This window comes from Pyxicephalus adspersus, chromosome 3 (genome assembly GCF_032062135.1).
Source record: "Pyxicephalus adspersus chromosome 3, UCB_Pads_2.0, whole genome shotgun sequence".
In the NCBI taxonomy this organism is placed as follows: domain Eukaryota; kingdom Metazoa; phylum Chordata; class Amphibia; order Anura; family Pyxicephalidae; genus Pyxicephalus; species Pyxicephalus adspersus.
In genome coordinates this window covers 73,692,997-73,713,388 of record NC_092860.1, presented here as the reverse complement: position 1 = coordinate 73,713,388, position 20,392 = coordinate 73,692,997, and the positions used below count along the sequence as shown (strand labels likewise).

Here is a 20,392-nt window from a genome sequence, read left to right as displayed (position 1 = left end):
TTCAAACCTGAGAGACCTGTAGAAGCTGGCAAAGGAAGAGATGTAAAATATTTGATTGTTACAGAAAGTGAATAACATCAGTTATTTCTTCCAAAGGGTGTGCTACCAAGTATTAAGTTGAGGGTACCAATGTCAAGGCCACTTTTGACATTTTGTGTTCTTCTAGTGCCAACAAAAGAAATAAACATGACAATACAAAAGCATTTGTAATTGCAACAAATTTCTGGGCGAGATGGTGCATTTTCTGACATAAATGCAAGGGGGACAATATTTTTGGCACTGACTGTATGTAGACAGCACACCTCACATCCAAGCTAGTGCAAATATCACACACACATAATGCAGCTTGCCATACAAATGGGCATAGATATCAATGACTGTAAAGAAAGGATGAGATCACATATCAGGAAGAAAGATAACATAACTAGCAACTATGTAAATGTGTTCCACTGAAATGAGCATTATGTTCTCAGTTGACACAAAGTTTTGTGAATATTCCGATACACACCAAATATTTCACTTTAAAAGGAAAAAAAAAACAGTCATTTCAGATAACAAAAGTACAGATCTGCTTCTAAACCATGTCATTAGGTTGAGTTTAAACCTGCCTATGCCAACAACCCAACCTAAGCAGTTATTACCATCAACCCTATGCAAGACCTATTTTAAAGCTTCGGTATTACAGAGTAGCAAATATAGAGAAAATGTTCTAACAAAGCAGAGCTGGAAAAAACGGTCTAGATACAAAATATCAAAACAATGCTTTAGTGGTAACAAAGAAGAGATAGAACTAAAATACTGGTCAATAAAGTTGAACAGGTGTGTGTGGGTGCCTTCATTCATTTATTCTGTATAAATATTAATATACAATACAAAATTTTGTCTGCTACAACAATCATAAGTTTAATTGGCAGAGATGTAACTGGTCCAGAGTAGGAAGGTCTAAAGCGGTTTATAAGTATTATACTTTAACGCATTAAAAAGTATTGTCAAATACAGTGTTTCTCAACAAGGGTTCCTCCAGAGTTTGCTAGGGGTTCCTTGAGCAATGAACAATGTGTGTCTCGCAGGTCAGTTTAATGGATACCAATGATCTCTTCGGTATCTACTGTAAGGGTGGCAGCCTTCCCACTGGCCGGCAATAAAAGAGGCATTTTTCTACAGACCGCCACTCTAATGTACTGTGAGCTGTGGATATAGTATTATAGCAGGGATTCCCTAAAGATCTGATTTAATACAGCAGGCATATGTATTCCTACTTAAATGTTGGTGTGCCCTGTGCAGTAATCTCGTGTAAAACTTTTTCTTTGTGCATGAGCTCAATTAATAAAAAAACAGTCACTGCTGCTTTTCGCCATTCCCATATAGGTTTTCCACAGGCAGCCTGAAGAGGGTAAGCCTGCTAAGTTCATTAAGCAGTTCTGCTATTATATATTAATATTATATTATTATAGTTCTGCTAAGCTATATGCTTTAAGAGTTCCGTTTTAACTTACTGCAAGGTAAACATCCCTTTCTAAACCCTAGGCATTGGGGCAATGGGGCAGTGTGCACTCCCAGATGTCCCATCAGAATAATATACCTGCTCAGAGCAGGAGAATTAGAATTTTTGTTATGTTTTCCTTCTACTGGAGGCTCTTTTGGGAAGTTTCTTTCTATGCCAGACTGAAGGAGGAATAGAAGGTAGCACGAGAGGTTGGAAAAAGGATGAAAAAAAGAAAGAAGACTGTCCACAGGACAGGAAGTAAAGACAGATAGCTATATTGGCAACACAGACACAAGCAAAATGTTGGGAGTATAAATGTACCTAAACAAGAAGAGTATAGTGTTAGCGGGTGAATGCATGTACAAAAATGTAAACAGGAATTTATACATACTGGACATAAACATATCATATTTTACAAACGTTTTATAAATGTAAACGTGAAACAAAAAGGACCGGTATAGATATAAACTTTTCTTAATTTCTCTATTCAAGCCAAGCAGGTCAATGAAATGCACAACAAAATTAAGAAGAACTCCAAAGTCTTTTTTTTTTTAATCATTGATGGCAACATCTTCAACCAGTTTTCTTACTGGGTTTTTCCAGCCCTTAAACTCCCCTCCTGAAAGCTAACTCTCAGTATCAGAGTGAAAGCACAATCCCATGCAATATAGTCCTCACTGACACATACTGTGATTGTTATGCTAAACAAATCTTTCTTAGATTCTATAAAATACAAATGTCACAAAAAAATCAAGCACTGTATTTTCAGAATTATAATAAGCTTAATAAAAACAGATATTTGCAACTAAACAAGATCTTCAAAATTAAAAACAGTTTTTTTTCTTAAATAATTAAAGCCGTAAATAATTAATAAAAGTGTTTACACACATGCTCTATAAAACAGGTAAATCTTGAGCCATTTATGCCTTAGTGATTGTTAACATTCTCTTTATCACCACCTTCTAATTTAAGCCATGAACTCTATTTGTATCAGTGACACTGCTCTCTCTTGGTTTACTTCCTGTCGGACCGCTTCTTTCAATTTTCTTTCAATAGTAATTCCTCCTCTCCCACTCTCCTTCCTGTTGGTGTTTCCCAAGGACCAGTCCTTGGACCGGTTCTCCTTTCTCTGTACACCTCCTCTCTCGGTAGTCTCATATCTTCCTTTGGCTTAAGCTGCGTACACACTTCCAATTTTTATCGTTCAAAATGAACGACGAACAAACGACGAACGATCGATTGGGCAAAAATCGTTCGTAAAAAAAGTAACCAACGACACCGACGAACGAGGAAAGTCGTTGGAAACGAACGACCGGACCGGCGGATCGGATTGGACGACGATCGTTGACCATCGTTCGTGTGTACGGTCGTTCGTTGATCGTCCATGGGCTGGGCATGCGTAATGAACGAACGTTCGTTCACTTTCCTGTCGTGCACATAGTTTCTCTATCGCTCAAACGATCGTATCTATTGTGTGTACAATATCTACGAACGATCGTGTCGTTATCTGTATGTGCAGGATCGGTGCTATACGATCGTTCGTATATATCGTGCAGGATCGTTCGTCGTTCGTTTAACAACGATAATAATTGGAAGTGTGTACGTAGCTTTACAGTACCATCTGTATGCTGATGACACTCAAATCTATCTGTCCACCCCTTACCTGTCTCCCTCAGTCCTGGATAATGTTTCATACTGACTGTCTGCCATCTCATCACTGACTTTTATTTCACCTTAGAATAAAATTCCAGGCTTTGCCTTCAAATCCCTCCATAGTTCTTTCCTACTTACCTTTCTGACCTGATAGAAAAATACTCATCTACCCACTCTCTTCAATCCTCTAATTACTTACTCTCTCATAACCTTGTCACATGCACGGCTCCAAGACTTTTCTTGAGCCGTCCCTATTCTCTAGAATAGTCTTCTTCGTCCTATTCGGCTTAATCCTACTTTCTGCTCATTTAAAACAGAGCTCAAATCCCATCTTTTCAAACTTTCCTACGGATTATCCGTCTCATAAAATCCTCACTACTTGTCCACTCTTCCATATCTCCCCCTCTCATTGTGTGCTGCTTTCCTTATGTCTTAAGATTGTAAGCTCTTCTGGGCAGGGTCCTCTCTTCCTCCTGTGTCACTGTCTGCATCTGTCATTTGCAACCCATATTGTACAGTGCTGCACAATACAATATATCTGTACATATATATAAATATTTATTATTGTAATAGTTCTCGTCACAAATCCTTCTTTGCTGTCTGCATCCATCTGAACAGTACAACCCCCAATGATTCCCATGGGCTTGTTCTTGACAAGTTAAGCAAGAATAGATACAGCCCCAAAAAAGTCAATAGCAAAAAAAGCCACTTGGCAAATTAATATTTTAAACTAGTTGATACTTAATGTGCATGCCATAAACCTTGGGTTTTTATCAACAGCAAATGAAAACAAAAAAAAAAAAACAAAAAAAAAAAAAAAAAAAAAAAAAAAAAAAAAAAAAAAAAAAAAAAACAAAAAAAAAAAAAAGAACGAACGATAGCTAGAGAGTGGATTGATTTCCTGATTTACCCAGCTTTTTAAGTACAGGCAACAATCACTAAACTAGAAGCATAGCAGTCCTAATAATCCCTTCAGCCTGAAATAAAAAAAAAAAGTCTTTCTTACCTGAAAAAGTATTGTTTCCAGCAAGTAAAATTCTAGTAACACAAGTCTTGTTATATTTCCTAATCAAAATTAATTTCATTGTGCTGTACTTCCAGACCTATTGCTCTTGGTTTACAGAGTGAAAGCGTAGAACGCTGTAGCAATGTGCATCATTATTCAAGATTATCTTTCTAAATTACCAGATCAAGGATAGCCACAACCCCCACTAGGAAATTGCATCTCATCCATCCAAATGATTTAGGCAGATTATGTGTGGTGTAATATTTGGGGGGATTAATTTAATACAGCACAGATCCTGATTTTCAGATGAACACATAGAAAATAAAGAGTAGAAAGAAAGCAATGCAAAATCAATACATCCATAGTCAGTCTTTAAAAGACGTATCCCCTAAGGTAATATATCTTTATTGTGATGTTATATGGGCCAAAAGATTTGGAAAGAAACTAAAACAAATAAATTCTTTTTATTCCAAGAAGACAAATCATGTTCTGCTCTAAAGTGAATGTAATCAAAAAATCAAGTATGTCAAATTTACTGGTAAGAACCCTTATAGAATATTATATGAAAGAACAGGCTTCCCAAGAACATGTTATCAGATAAGTAAAATATTGCAATGGCCTCTGCTTACCTCCTAGTACCCAGCAGTTGTGGAACTACAGTAAGAAGCATGTAATATAAACAGGTTTTGGGACATGCTTTGACCTATAGGTCTACAATGTCTAAAGATCTTTGGTTGTAAAAGACTATCTAAAAGTCATGTATTGCAAGTGTTGAGCCTGGTCCACACAATCTTCAGCTTATATAGGAGCAGAATGAACTGAAAACTTTTTCAAAGCTTCCAGCCAGCTTCAAGCAGATTTCCTGAGTTCCAGGTTCAGCTCAAGGATGTTTAAAACATCAAATGAGAGAGATGGATGCAGCTTTAAACAAGCTGCTAGCAAGCATTATCAGTCTTTAATTAAGTTTCAAGAAATGCTGAAGCTTGATACAGCCTGCTAGCTGTTTGTTTAAAATGAAGGCCTGCATACTCATTAAGATCTGTGTATAACATCTTCAAACTGGAGCAGTGGATTGCTTTAAAGTCTTTATAAAAAAAAAAAAAAAAAGCTGCTTGAAGCTTTCTAAAAGCTTTGTGATAGATTTCTGTACACAGCTCTTTAAAAAGATAAAGCCTGTGTGAATGAGTCCGTGAAGCTGGACTCTATTCTGTTTACAACAATAAATAAATCTAAAACTGGTTAGGGTCGTGTAATAAAGAGCATCCTTTCTCCATGCTGGTTTCTAGGTATTGCCTGTTCTATGAAGCGGCTCTTCTTCTCCGTTTATCCCTCTTGCTAATGTCATCATATAGAATGACCATAGTTACATGAAAAAAAGGGGGAGGGGGATATTGTATTTAATCATGGACCACTAGGAGAAGATGCAGAGAGAAGACAGAATAAAAAAGCGAGGAAGAGCAAAGACAAAACCTATGGCAGGCAATAATAGGAAGCAGTTTAGATTAGGGACCAAGAAAAGTAACAGATTTTACACCACATAAGCATAAAAGAGGCAGTGCAAATTGCAAACAATCTGAAAGGAAAAGTATTGGAAACTGACTGGTGAAGTATCAGGTCAGAAAGCAAAGTAGAACCTGGCTGCATGAAAGGCTGAGTGGAAATTGATCATAGACAGCAGAAAGAAGGTAAGAAGGAGCTGATTGTAAATAACTGGTACTACAGTTGCTGCGGATGCTGAACATGGTGACAGGGTAGAGAAAAATTATTGTAGCAAGCTAGAAAGAGCCAATCTTTGATAGAGGAGACCGGGTCCAGAATAGGAGCCAAATTTGACTGACTGGAGAATAGAGAGTGAAGCCAAACTGTATTGTGTACCACTGAGGAAAATGCAGAGCAACAGCTAATACACAATTTTATCACATGTCAGATGATACTTTATATGTTCTTGGAAGTTTTTCTACACCAGGGCTGTCAAACAGTGGAGCCTGTAGAAAGGGCAGCACTGGGACAGACAGAATGATGGAAACTCTGGAATACAAAAGTGATAACAAGGCTAAAGCCAAAAGGCCTAATATTAATAAAAGGGTAATGCACTTACAAGAAACCAGGTGTAGCTTAACAGCTACAATCCCATTGGAAAAATTCACAGAATTTATATAGAATAGGATACACATGCATTACTTCATTACCAAGAACCAGTTAACAGCAAGTTTCGACCATTGCTCTAGGGTAGAGTAGATTAGGGTGGGGACATTTTGGGTTTAACAGCAACGTATTCCCCCACCACGTTTATGGCGCGCTCTCTCTCTCTCTCTCTCTCTCTCTCAATAAAGGAAAACAAACCAGATTCTGCTTGTTACATGTGCAGTTGTACAGAGCATAAATCATTGAGGTGCCTCCTGCTCGTCCACTCCCCTTTCCCTTACATAGAATGAACACCATTGTATATACATCTCTTATTTGTTCTTACGGTCATTGAAATAAGTACAAGCAATAGTTTTCAGCAACTGTAACCGAGCATCTGGACACAATTTTACAGTGCACTGTCACCTGCAGATTATTAAATTGAAGTTCAGAGCTCAGCTTGGACATTTTACAATATGCTATTACTGCTATAAGCCCGCTGAATCACACCAAACAAACATTAGTCTTAGCAACAAACAAACTGCTTGACAGACTCATGATTTAGGATGCAAAGAGGGGACTTTGAAATCATTAAATGAAAATTTAACGGCAAAGGGGAAGTTGGAATTCTGGCTTTCAATTTTGTCACAGTAAAATGTGTCTGTGTGCTGCTTGTCAATAAAAAAGGTACACTTACCAATGCAGACATCTATCTTTCCTTTAATTGCTGCTTCATGTAAAGGGGTATAGTTCCAATTGTCTCTAGCATTGGGGTCTGCACCTTGGCAAAGTAGCAGGGTCACAACCTCGGCATGTCCAAACGAACAGGCATTGTGTAGTGGAATAAGGCCTCCATCATCTCTTGCATGAACATTTGCTCCAGTCTGTAGCAAATGTTCTACAACATCTTTTCTCCCAAAACCTACAAAACACAGAAAGAAAGAAATTAAGAAACCACAGTAAATAAAAACAGCAGTTGATGGGCAAATGTAACTTTGGTAAAAGTAGTCTTTTAGGGTATACCCCCACGTGCAGGGTACCTAGAGAAAGGGGCGATTTTCTCCTTATTCCAGTTATCGTCACTGTGTCGCCCTATGTAAACATGCATGTAGCAGTCCCAATTACTCCATTGGAGAACCAAATTCCTGTACGGTACACAATGGTTGTCTAAGATATAGATGTTCTCAAAAGAACAAGAAAGGTTACGCCGTGGATGTACAGTATTGACAATAACTGCCAAGAAGGCCAGCACTCAGGAGCCTGTGGACAAACTAAAGAACTGACAATGTATGCCAAAAGTTACTTAGTATTTTTAAGAATCTGTCAGAATAAAATTAAAAAAAATAAATCAAGTTAATCACGCCAATACATGCATATTTATTAATATTAATAAATATTAATGTTTTAGCTCTTGAAAAATCGCTTCAAGTACAGAAAAAACTCTCATCATATACATTCCTAATGTCCTGCGAGGGCTGACAACACAAAACTCAGGGATGTATAGAATATTCTTAATTTTAGAACAAGCCAGGCTTACTGTAACGCTTAGGATCTGCAGTTTAAAACTACACAAACTTTTTTAACCACTGTTAAAACTTACTTGAGTTACAATGAGTCTAGTGCTAGTTTTTTGTTAAGAGGTATAAACCTGGTTTTTACTTACCTTATTCTCTCATTCTAGCAGACTTAACCATCTGCAACCAGTCCCCAGCATTACAAGAGGAGGAAAACCTGCCTGTAGCCACCAGGGGAGAAAGTAAGGTAGTAAAATGGTTTTGATGACCCTAGACCTATTCGAGCATTTAACCCTTGTATTGGAGGGTTGCCCTCCCCTGCATCTGGGCCCCGGCAAAATCACTCTGGTCAAAATCCCACCTTATAAGATTGAGGGAAGGCGAGATGCTTGCTATGTGGGGCCAAAATCAGGAAAAGTTTTGAGTCTTTCTAGCAGATGGAGAAGCTATCAAGAAGAGCACAGAAGGGTGCTACTCACTTGCTTCCCCTTCTCCATTGAACAGAATGGTGCTGTGTGTATAGCGCTTATTCATTCATCAATGATTGGAATCTATCATGAATGATCATTGTTTCCATGACAATCATCTGACATCTATTGGATGTCTGTACGAAGCTTTAAAGGCAGCTGAAAGTTAAGAAGAACACCCCTACATCTGGAATAAGGTACCTGAAAGTGCCAGTATTCAAAGTGCCTGACAATCAAGAATGGACTGTTGCTTTGCATAGTATCTTATGGTGGCTGCGTTACCCTTGGGAAAGCAGTAAATAAGGGTTCATTGCAGGGAGAAGTATTGGTATCATATACAAATTATGAAACTACTCTTCAAATTCCTTCTTTATTTATTATATTAAAGAGAAAGTACTCTACGTCTGTAAGTTAAAATATAATTTGTGAAAGGACCTATCAAAACTGAGAAAGGGTGGGTATTGGTTTTACACATTTGTCCACCTATGTCCAGCCCTCTATTACTTTAAAGCAATTCACTTTAATTTTAAAGTTGCTATAGGTCACTGGTGAAAAGCCCCCATTGTGCTGGTACAAAACATATATTTGATCAATTATTTTATTAAAAAACAAACTGTCAGTGGACAGTCCAGCCTAATGTAAGCAATCTGATCTGCGTATTAACGTATGAATGACCTTGCTTCCGTGCATAGTTTGTAATTTTCCATGTACAAGGAAGGGGCTGTACAAACTTCCTTTGTGCCATTCTGATCCTTTTAACTCAATGCAATTCTACCAGGCAGAATCTTTCTTTATAAAAACAAAAGACTGCAGTCTCTTGTTGTTGGTGGTCAAAGAGTCTGGTAGTTGGGGGTTAGCATTCTTTTTTTTTCTCAGAAAGTCATTCATACAATTTTGTTACAATGCAGTAATATTTGCCCTAATAGTTCAGGACTAAAGATAAGTACATCTAATAATTTGGTACAAACATAAGGAAAAAAAAAGAACAATGTTTAATACATGAAACAGATGAACGAAATATATATTGGAAATAGATAATCAAAACTGAAGCCACTGGATACTACATCATCATTTAGACATTGATACTTTAGTTGTTCTTTAACATAATGTATAGGTTCTATTATCAGGAGAAGGGGATATTGCAATTGCACTATAGTTATTCATTAATATGCATTATGTCTGGAGGATCTTTTATAGCTCTTAGACAGTTTTTTTTCTTTTAAAACAAATAAGAACTGGTCAACCAAAAACTTCCTAAAATTTACTCCCTGCATAAATATAGACAACAAGGGATATTTTTTTGAGTGTCCCCCCTCCAATACACAGCTCTGTAAACTAACAGAACGAGTTTTCAAAACATTTTTATTTATTTTTTCCTTTGATGCTATTGTTTGTTTAAATGCATATGTGCTAATATGCAATGTCTGATACTTCCATTTTAATTTCTTAATTGAAAATGTATTACATTATTGTGTTTGGCATCACTCATGTTTAAAATAAGTCCATACCTCACAAATTCAGTCATGTACATGTAAACCTGTGCACATCAGTATAATGAAAACACGTACATTAAATAAACACCCTAAATTATGTTAACCCATTCTATATGCAAATACCCACACAAATTTATATATAATATGTATAATATACCCTGGTTTACACAATGTCATTTTAAACAGATGTAAAGTAAATGTATATAATGAAAAAATTTCATTTTTCCTCAACTATTGTCTCAAAGTAATTTTATATTTATTGAATTACACAACAATTGGGATGCTCCTAATATGTGTGTATGTTTGCATCTCTAAATATACTATAATTTATAAAACCGAAAATGTATGGAACTTTTCACACATGCTACATTCATACGGTAGCAGTGTTTTCCCTGTCCTCTTAGCAGCACCATTTGGCTGTTTTGGGGTGGTTACTGAAACTTAGGTCACAATACGGGGGCTAACACCTGCCTACATCATCTCCCCACACCGCTTTAAAAAAGTTCTGGGGGAGAACACTCCCTAACATCCACCACAAAGTAGGACAACACACAAAACATGCGTTGTAGTGAGCCTTTATGGTGCTCCTTAAGAAAACCAGTCACAGTGTGGCTTAAAGCAAGAATTTAGAACTACTACTACTACTACTATGAAGGGATCATAATAATATTTTTACAATTACACACATTTCAGTAGATAAAATATTTGTGAACACACAATTTTTACAGAATAGTAATGAAGCTTCTTTGAAATATTGCAGAAATAATGAATAGGTAAAGAATTGTCATGCAGCATTGAAAAAAAAATAAAAAAATAAAATAAATATATATATATATATGATACGAAAACACCGTCTGCAGAGTTTATTCTCAAATGAACAAATCAGGCTCAAAAGCAGTTTATTTTTAATCAGTTAATGGAATCCCCCACCCCAGCACAGTAAATTATTTTACAACAGATGTGCATTCCCTCAATGTAATCTTTATTTGCCACCTCATCTAAGTAATTAATGTTTGCTTGTCCCTCCTCACTCAATGCTGCTGTAACCTTCGGATCTATAGACTATTACATTTTCAGCGCTAAATAAATCCTGTTTATTTATAATAATAGACTATGCAAACTATATGTACTGTATACCTTTAAAATTGTCTTAATTATTTAGGCTCCTCTGCAGCATTTACTTTCTACAAAAGCACAGGGGAAAATCCTCCTTACATAAATCATGAATAATGATATACTGACGGAGTCGGTTAACTGAAGAAATTAGGTCACTTGTGCTTCAAATGATCACCTGATGTAAATAACCATGACGAAATTCTTCCAAATTTGGAGCTTCAAAGATATGGAAAATGGGATATAAAAGTATGTAACACTCCTAATAATATATTGTTATTCTAAATTTTAATATTTAACACTTACTAAAGGTACATAAAATTAGCACAGATGGCAGAAGAGTATCTACTGATAAGAACCAGACTCTGCAACTAAAATGTGCCTTCTCTAGAAAGGGCACAATTAGAGATATACAAGTATGCATAGTGTATACTACTATAGTAGAATTTAGCTTGAAGCAGATTGTTTTGCTAGATATAGGCAAACAGCAAAAGATTTCTAGAGACAATTTGGCTTTTTTTTTTTCCTAACAGGTAATCTGCAGGTGAATTTTAAAACACCTTCAACAAAAGAAGTAGATTAATGTTAGCCTGCATACATTCTTGTGATGAGAGACCTTTACATTTTATTCCACAGAATAAAAAAAAAAAGCAGCTTTGTCAGCCCTATTTGGATTCTCCCTAGTTACTGCACCCCATGGCTTTAGAGAAAGAAGTTTGCAGTGAATATTGGTGACACCTACAACAAATTCTTTAGGCTAATCTGCAAAACACTGTGTAAAATAAAAGTCAATGTGTGTCAAGATGCACAAAAAACAAATGTTGTGTTACATGCATTGAAATCCCCCACTGCTGCCAATAGCATTTACATGTGCTTTGACACATCAATATTTTAAAGTGGAAATAAACTAAAAAAAAAAAAAGTCACCAGGAAGGAGGTAAATAATTTTGACAGAAAACAAGCAAAGTCTCATTTCCCAATAAACTTTTGTTTTTTGGTTACAATGTACAGTACACATGTGCCATGAAGTATGAAGCACAGTTTTATTCCTGGACTGCTGAGAATAGACCTAGATGCCAAGTAACTGCAAAGATGGCACCTTTGTTGGGATGTTAGACCTGTCATCCCAAAAAAAAAAAAAAATTAGGTGTGCTATCCAAAGCTGTTACTAGAAAAGAAGGGAAATCATCCCATTGGGACAACAGTACAGGTGACCAAGAGGGGCATCACTCACTTTGTAGAGATTTCTTCTCAGTTTCTCCACTGACTTCAGAAAAGAAAGTGAATGAAAACATCTCATTTGGGACACAGCTAATAGGGCAGCAAAAGAAAAAAAAAAAACACTTTTTTGCTATACATACACTTTAAGAATAGAATTTTTTGATGCCAACACTAACTAGCGAATAACCTAACAAAAATGCAAAAGTAAGCAATAAACTTACAGCGATTTAATGCTCACAAAATTAAAAACTGAAACATAATGCAAGTTATAAACCTTATAAAAGTTGTTATAAAAGTTTAGGTTTTTCCTTTACAGACAATACAAAGAAAGAAAGTACAGTTTTCAATATAACAAGGCACTTAAAAACGAATAGAAACTGGTCAGGTTGACCCTAAGACATCCAGAAGAAAAGTTTCTGGCTTTAAACAGCTTAACTGTGGTAGAAACAAGCAGGTTATACTTTCCATTGTGAAAAGAAGACTTGGAGCTCCAAATTGGACTCACACAGCAGTAAGAAGACCACTATATGAGAATGAGCAAAAAAAAAAAAAAAAAGGTCTAACGTACAGATAAACAGAATTTAAAGCCTTTGATTTATGCAAGGGTTTTGTACACAACTGGAAGTATATGACAAACTTGAAAAAGTTAATTTGATGGTCTGGTGCATTTCTGGTTTATCTAGAGTTGGCAACATGCAAAGAATGTGTATTGTGCAAAATCCTTTACTTTGCACCTAGTTAATTAGGATTTTGCCTGGCTGGAAGATAATGATCCAAAACATATTCAGGCTCAATGAATAGCTGAAACAGTATTGGAACACAAATTGAACCTAAACTCAAAAAATAATCATTTGGCATTCTTTAGATCTACAAACAAAATACATGTTTATAGTGTATAAACAGTAACTTAAATGATTTACATTTTGCACTCCATTCCTTTATCAAAAATTTTCTGCACCTCAACACTCCTATACACTGCAAGACTCAGACTGCTAGTTCTACAAGATTTGGAGAGAGATTTTGTAATGTCACTACTGTGCTGCTTACTGCACTTCTTCCTGAACAGAAATGTGTTTTTGTAGCGTAACCAAACCTCAGTTACTTCACAGAGCACTGACATCTCCATTATCTTTCTGGAGATGGTCTTTGGCCATCTTTGCTAAAGTCAGGATGATGTAATTAACCTCCCTATATACTTAGCTGACTGTTACTATCCATGGTGTTAACTGGTCCGTTTTGATCCGTGTCCTAAATCATCCATAAAATACATTCAAAACAATTATTTTTCATCCAATTTGTTTCTTACCCCTTGGTTACCTTGTTAGGCTTCCTTATCCATGAATAGATTGGTTTTAATATTTTTGGCCTGACCCCCTTGGCGTTTCTTTGATAGCATACTTCTTGTTTTTAATTTAAAAAAATGGTAAAATGAACCTCAAGAGAATTATATATCAAAATAAAAGGTTATGTTACCAGACTATTACTGGGTGGTGTTAAAACACATCTCCTAAATACTTGTTCATTTATTTTTATGTTATTAGTAATAATACTTAACAAAAGGCAAAAAAAAAAAAAAAAAAAAAAAAAAAAAAAAAAAAAATAAAGGGCCCGCTTTTATAGAGGAACCTGACAAAGTAAAAAACCTTGATGCAATAAACAAACTTATGTAGAACTTATATTCATTTAAAAAATGAAAACGGGTCGTAAATGACCCTAAGTATATGGGAAGGTTAAGGCAGAAGGGATTACGTAGCTCAGCAAAAATCAGGCAAGTACAGTTATTGCAGACCACCTGCCTGAATAACAAATGTTCAAAGTGGGACTTTTTGCCCTCTAATTACGTGGATCTCTGTTTTTTGTGCCTCCCCACAAGTTATTAACAGAGTGGCTTTGTTTTTTACTTTTTAATCAGAGGCCCCAAAAGATTAGCCTAGTTTCACTGGTTGGGATCTAAAAACTCTAAATGCAGAAGTAAAAGAAGCCGATTACCAAGCAGTCTGTGTTCATGCTGTACAGTGTTGACTGGTAAACTGGTCTATTTATTTTTTCTAGACTTATTTAGGTCTATTTCAGATTGCAGGTAACCACGGAGTTGTACAGCAGGCTCTAGCACATGGGAAAGTTAGGTATCACATTGTACATGCAGCTTCGGAACAATTCCTGGAAGCAACAAGTCACTCCTTACTATGCAATTTCTCTTCCTCCTCTGGAGGAAGTCTCGCATTGTAACTAAAAAAAACGCCTTCAAAAACTTTAATTCCGCAGCTTGCCATGTGCCTGTGAGTAGCTTACTATACAGTTTGCACCTGCAAAAATGTCTTTAAAGAACATTCATTTTCAATGAAAACTAAAAAAGGGGTTTTTGCCTAGTTATGTAGCTATGGCATAGTTAACACAACAAACTTTCAGCCTGCAGACAGAAACTCTGTTTTGTTTCTTTTCTTTTTTAAACTGCAAAACAATCAAAAGCTGACTGTGCTCCAGATCACTTCCTGTAGGAAAGGGTGTAGGGAAAAAAGGAAACAACTCCTCAATCAATAAAAAGGTTTCTAGTGAAGTGAGAAAGAGTTAGAATTTTTATCACAATTTCATAATTACCAAAACACAACAAAAATATAACATCAAATTTTACCCCCTTGGCTTCTGTGGGATATGGCTAATGGCCAGGGGTTGCTTTACACGTTCATAGAAGGTGAACAACTTTATAGTATAGTAGAAGCAGCTTAAAATGTATTTGATAAATATTAGCACAAATATCTTGTGAGGGTTTAAAGTAATTTATTAGCTCAAAAAAAAGAAAATGTCATTGTGTATAAAAAATTGAAAAACAGCACTTGCATGGAAAGGATTAATCTGAAGCCAAAACCTCTTATTTTGGATAGTTTAGGTGTGGGTATTAACTGCTGTTAATTCTGGGTTTATACTATAAAAAGGAAATGAGGAATTAATTAAGGAAATGGAATAAGTTAGGAAAAACTAGGATTTATTAAACAGGAACTATTTATTAATTTACTTTTACTTGTCAAGCTGCCTATAGAACATAAAAGGCAAAACTCAACCTGAGCAGATAAATAAAACAAATCTGAAACAAAAGCAAATGTTACTACACTGTTAGGTCCATAAATATTTGGGCAGAAACAACTTTTTTCTAATTTTAGTTCTGTACATTACCAATAATTTTAAAGGAAACAACTTAGATGCAGTTGAACTGCAGACTTTCAGCTTCAATTCAGTGGGTTGAACAAAAAACATGAGGAACTAAAGCCTTTTTTTAACACAATCACTTCATTTCATGGGCTCAAAAGTAATTGGACAATTGACTCAAAGGCTATTTCATGGGCTGGTGGAAAAAAATCTACAGTTTGGTACATAATGAGAAAGAAACAAAGCACTGGTGATTTCAGCAACGCCAAAAGACCTGGACGTCCACTGAAGATAACAGTGGTGGATGATCCCTGAATCATTTCCATGGTGAAGAGAAAACCCCTTCACAACAGCCAACCAACAGTAAACAACACTCTCCAGGAGGTAGGCGTATTGATATCCAAGTCTACCATAAAGAGAAGACTGCATGAAAGTAAATACAGAGGGTGCACTGCAAGGTGCAAGCCACTCATAAGCCTCAAGAATAGAAAGGCTAGATTGGACTTTGCTCAAAAACATCAAAAAAAGCCAGCACAGTTCTGAAAAAACATTCTTTGGACAGATGAAACCAAGATCAACCTTTACCAGAATGATGGCAAGAAAAAAGTATGGAGAAGGCGTGGAACAGCTCATGATCCAAAGCATAGCACATCATCTGTAAAACATGGCGGAGGCAGTGTGATGGCTTGGGCGTGCATGGCTGCCAGTGGCACTGGGACACTAGTGTTTATCCATGATGTGACACAGGACAGAAGCAGCTGAATGAATTCTGAGGTGTTCAGAGACATACTGTCTGCTCAAATCCAGCTAAATGCAGTCACAGTGATTGGGAGGTGTTTCATAATACAGATGGACAATGACCCAAAACATACAGCCAAACCAACCCAGGAGTTTATTAAAGCAAAGAAGTGGAATATTCTTGAATAGCCAAGTCAGTCACCTGATCTGAACCCAGTTGAGCATGCATTTCACTTGTTGAAGACAACTTCAGACAGAAAGGCCCACAAACAAACAGCAACTGAAAGATGCTGCAGAGAATTAAAAAGGAGGAAATCCAGCATCTGGTGATGTCCGTCAGTTCAAGACTACAGGCTGTCATTGCCAGCAAAGGGTTTTCAACCAAGTATTAGAAATGAACATTTTATTTTCAAGCTTTTTAATTTGTCCAATTACTTTTGAGCCCCTGAAATTTAGTGATTTTGTTAAAAAAGGCTTTAGTTCCTCACATTTTTATGCAACCTTTGTTCAACCCACTGACTTAAAGCTAAAAGTCTGCAGTTCAACTGCATCTGAGTTGTTTCATTAAAAATTAATTGTGTTAATGTACAGAACCAAAATTGGAAAAAAAAAGTGTCTATTTATGGACCTAACTGTGTATAGTTCCGTCTTGCAGATAATGTAGTTTTTGACAGTGATATGGCTAGGTTGAAACCCCTTCACAAACAAACCTTCCTAGTGGCTGACACTAGCCGCCCACACCGCTGCACTGATTCTTAAATGAACCAACTATTGCACATTTGGCAGCAGTCAGCAGTACTGAACCTCCCCCCACTGTCACCCCATTCATTCTCTATTGGGCGAGATTCCACATGTAGAGTCTCACCTGAGGAAATGGTTCAGTAGCGCGAGTAAGTGGTAATCACACAACAACCTCAAAACTAGTTACCTGTTACCCAAGTTCTATTTACACAACAAATCCCTGCTGTCTACAGACAGCCAGGTTACTTGTTTTCACGCAAGCCATCAATGAAAGCATATTAAAGTATTTGACTTGTGTATATATTAATTTTAATTATACAATCATGTGAAAAGAAGTTCACATAATTGGGTAAAACAAAGTTTTCTCATTTAGCACTCAAGCCTCGGTAGCCGCTTTCCTTTTAACATACAACTTTACCTTTAGTACAAGATGTCCTTTAAGGCATGCCTCCACCCACTTTTTAGGTGCAGCAATCCTAAGTGTAACTAAAACTTTGTCAAAAGGCAGAGCTTTACTAAAGAAAGGGATAGCCAATATTGCTTCTGCAATAAGCATTCTTACCTACCTGATCACTCATTCAAGCTGTCAAAATTGCTGAGCTGTGCATGCATTTATTGCACGGATACCTGACACTCAAACTGCTGTGCAAGCATTCCGGCCAATCAAGATGCCTGAAGATAGCAAGGAGTAAGAGCAGAATGAAGATGAAGCCCCCTGTTACAGAACAGGGGCAGATGAGTAGAACAAGGTTTTGTTCTGCTTCAATGGCCCTACTAAGAGATGCATAACCTTTTTGATTAAAGCATCATCATGGAGACCTTCTTATCTTGAGCACCATGGCCACATTACTTTCCAGGGCTGCAAGCCACCATGGGTACAGTTCTCCATAGAAGCCAAATGTTGAAGATAGCTGGAGGCAGATAGAGGAAATCATTTCTCCAGATGGATGCGTTCTGCACAGCTATAAAAACTGTTTGCGGGCAGGTAACAGAAAGGACTATGAAGTATCTTCTGTCAAACAATTTTCTGCCTGCCAACATTTTTTTTTTTTTTTAATTTTCTGTGCATAAGCAGTCCAGTTTATTGTTTTGGCCCGATTCCTAAACGATTGTCCTCTAAACTGCACTTAAAGCATATGGAAATATGCTTTTGTATAATTGCATAGTTCTCATGTATCTATTTCATTCTGGGGCAGTTTTTAGCAAGTGCATCTTCCATAGTGATGAATGGTACCACAAGTAGAATATACAATACATGTGTTTTCCAAGTCTTCTAAAGGAAATCTGGACCTTTAAAAATATGGCAAAGCCAATGACAATGTTTGCTTCTAAAAATAATATTAGTTGACTGGCTGGTATGTTTATGCATTAGTTTACCGCCTTCTCAAAATACAAACTCAGAACGAATCTGCAGTTGTAATGTTTGAGGTTTACTAGTATGTTATGCAACATTGAGGCATCACCTGAGCCTCCCAGCATTCAGGCTCCAAAGAAAGTTTTTTTTCTTAAAAAGCTGTTTTTGGAAATGTTTACAGACCTTTTCATACAGGTGGCATTGCACTGACAGGCATTTAGATTTTTTTGGGTGGACTAAATGCATTTCAATTCATTGTGCGACAGAACACTCAATTGAAAGAAATTTATTTATACCAATGTATTTTCTTACTGCTGTACGATTGCCCATCTGATGTCCTGAAACCTTTATTCTAGTATCAGAAAACGTTTAGGCAGCAGAACCTGACTGGATGATAGTTCAGTCCTTCTTTCTCTTAGTCAGTGTACAAATGTGCACTGTATTATAAAAAGGACTTATGTACTTTGGTGCCATTATATTTAAATAGGCTTTTAAAGAATTTGTTAATTTAGTAAAGAAAATCAATCTGACTAGATTACAGCTTTGGATCATCCACGTGGGTAGCTATCTCCATTTAATGGCTCAAGTGACTGCTTAGAAAGCATTCATATCTATTAAGACGGGAACAGATTAGTTACAATAATAATATAATATAAACACTAATACAGGGCAATACTCACCTGTTACCATGATTGTCAGGATGAGTAAGCCATCATTCTGGACACTGACAGAAATGACGTATGTCATTGTCCACGAAGGCCTACTCATCAAACCAGTGAGGAAGTTTGGTCATTGAAACAGGCAATATATTTAACATTAAAAACCATGTGTATACAATCAAGAGGTACTATTAAAAAAAAAAAAAAACTTAAACAACTTAAACTAACGTTATGACATATGGTGAGTGAAGAATGGAGTGGCTTTAAAGCAAGACAACAACTGAAAGATTATGGAAGCTGCCCTTGCTGAACTCATTCTAAGTATTTATATGCCAGGAAAAAACTAAAGTTTTGGATTTCCCCATCAGAGTCTCCCTTGGTGGCATTGGGCACAAAATAGTGGCGAATACATCCCCACAACGAGGACACAGTAGAAGAAAAAATGTAAGACGTAATGTTGAATTGCAAGCATTCTATTCCTCATGAAGGGACAATGTCCTAAGCCAGGGGTCTGCAACCTGCGGCTCCGGAGCCGCATGTGGCTCTTCAGCCTCCTTGTTGTGGCTCCCTTCGGCTGCCGCGGGGAGATCTCTGATGGGGGATCCCCTTCCTCCCAAGACACTGTGGAGGAGGGGGATTCAATGGGGGCTTTTATAAACATTTTTAGCAGGACTTTGGAATCTGGAAGCCCCCTTTAATAAGGAGACTCCCAGATCTCCACCGCCCCACCCTGGGGAATGAGTACAGGGGTACATAAATCCCATTACTTATTCCCTGAAAGGGTTAAAATATAAGTTAAAAATAGGACAAGGCTTTAATTTTTTTTTTTTTTACAGGTTATCCCAATGACAGGAGGATTTCCGGGCTTGCAATGAACCTGGAAATCCTCCTGACAGTGAGGGATTGCAGGGCACTAGGGGTTAAATGAGGACAAGCCTCTCCATTCACCCCTAGTGCTCTGGCTGAGGTTTTATATTTCTCAGCCATTCAGCACCAGAGATGAATGGGGAGACTTGAAATAGGAAATCCTGATGACAGCTCAAGCATCATCAGGATTTCCCTTTCCTCAGCCAATCAGGGAGCAGAGCAATCAGCAAAAAAATGTCTGTATATCTCTCAAAAAAAAAAAATACAGATATTTTATGCTGATAGCACTTGCTATCTATCCAAAAAGCCAAAAACATTTCTGTTTCTCAAAAAATAAAGAAATTTTATTCTGATCCCACTTGCTATCGATCAAAAAAGCCAGAAAAATTAGAGAAATAATGAGCGGTAGACGCAGGGGAAGGCGTGGTGTTGGGCAACCTGCAGCATCTGGCAGGGGGCATACTCCCCAAGTTGTCATACAGGTCTGAGATGTGTGCGGAGCACCAGTACTCTGGTACATTTATTAAGAGGGCGTATTACAATTATACAGTCACGGCATGTTGAGAGTATTGTAGACTGGGTCTCAGGGGCCTCAAGTGCAGCAGGCTCTTCTTCTGCAGCAGCAGCAACCAGCACAGCCATGACAGGAGCAAAGACAGGAGTTAGCGTGGCTAATGTGCCTGTACCTCCCGATGACTCTCCCTTGTTGTTTGACGAACAGCCTGAGGATCAGTCATTGCAAATTTCAGAGCAGGAGGCTGACTTTGAGAACCTTGGAGAGTGTGGTCAGCACTTGCTGGACGAGGGTTTTG

The 20,392-nt window shown here is 37.1% G+C and overlaps 1 protein-coding gene across 1 annotated transcript in view; it reads right to left on the bottom strand.

Moving 5' to 3' along the window:
* TNKS (tankyrase) overlaps positions 1 to 20,392 on the bottom strand; it is a 132,849-nt gene that overhangs the window by 88,670 nt on the left and 23,787 nt on the right. The window contains exon 2 of the mRNA XM_072406800.1: positions 6,967 to 7,191. Within this exon, the coding sequence (XP_072262901.1) occupies positions 6,967 to 7,191 (225 nt within the window). The remainder of the gene's footprint in view (positions 1 to 6,966; positions 7,192 to 20,392) is intronic.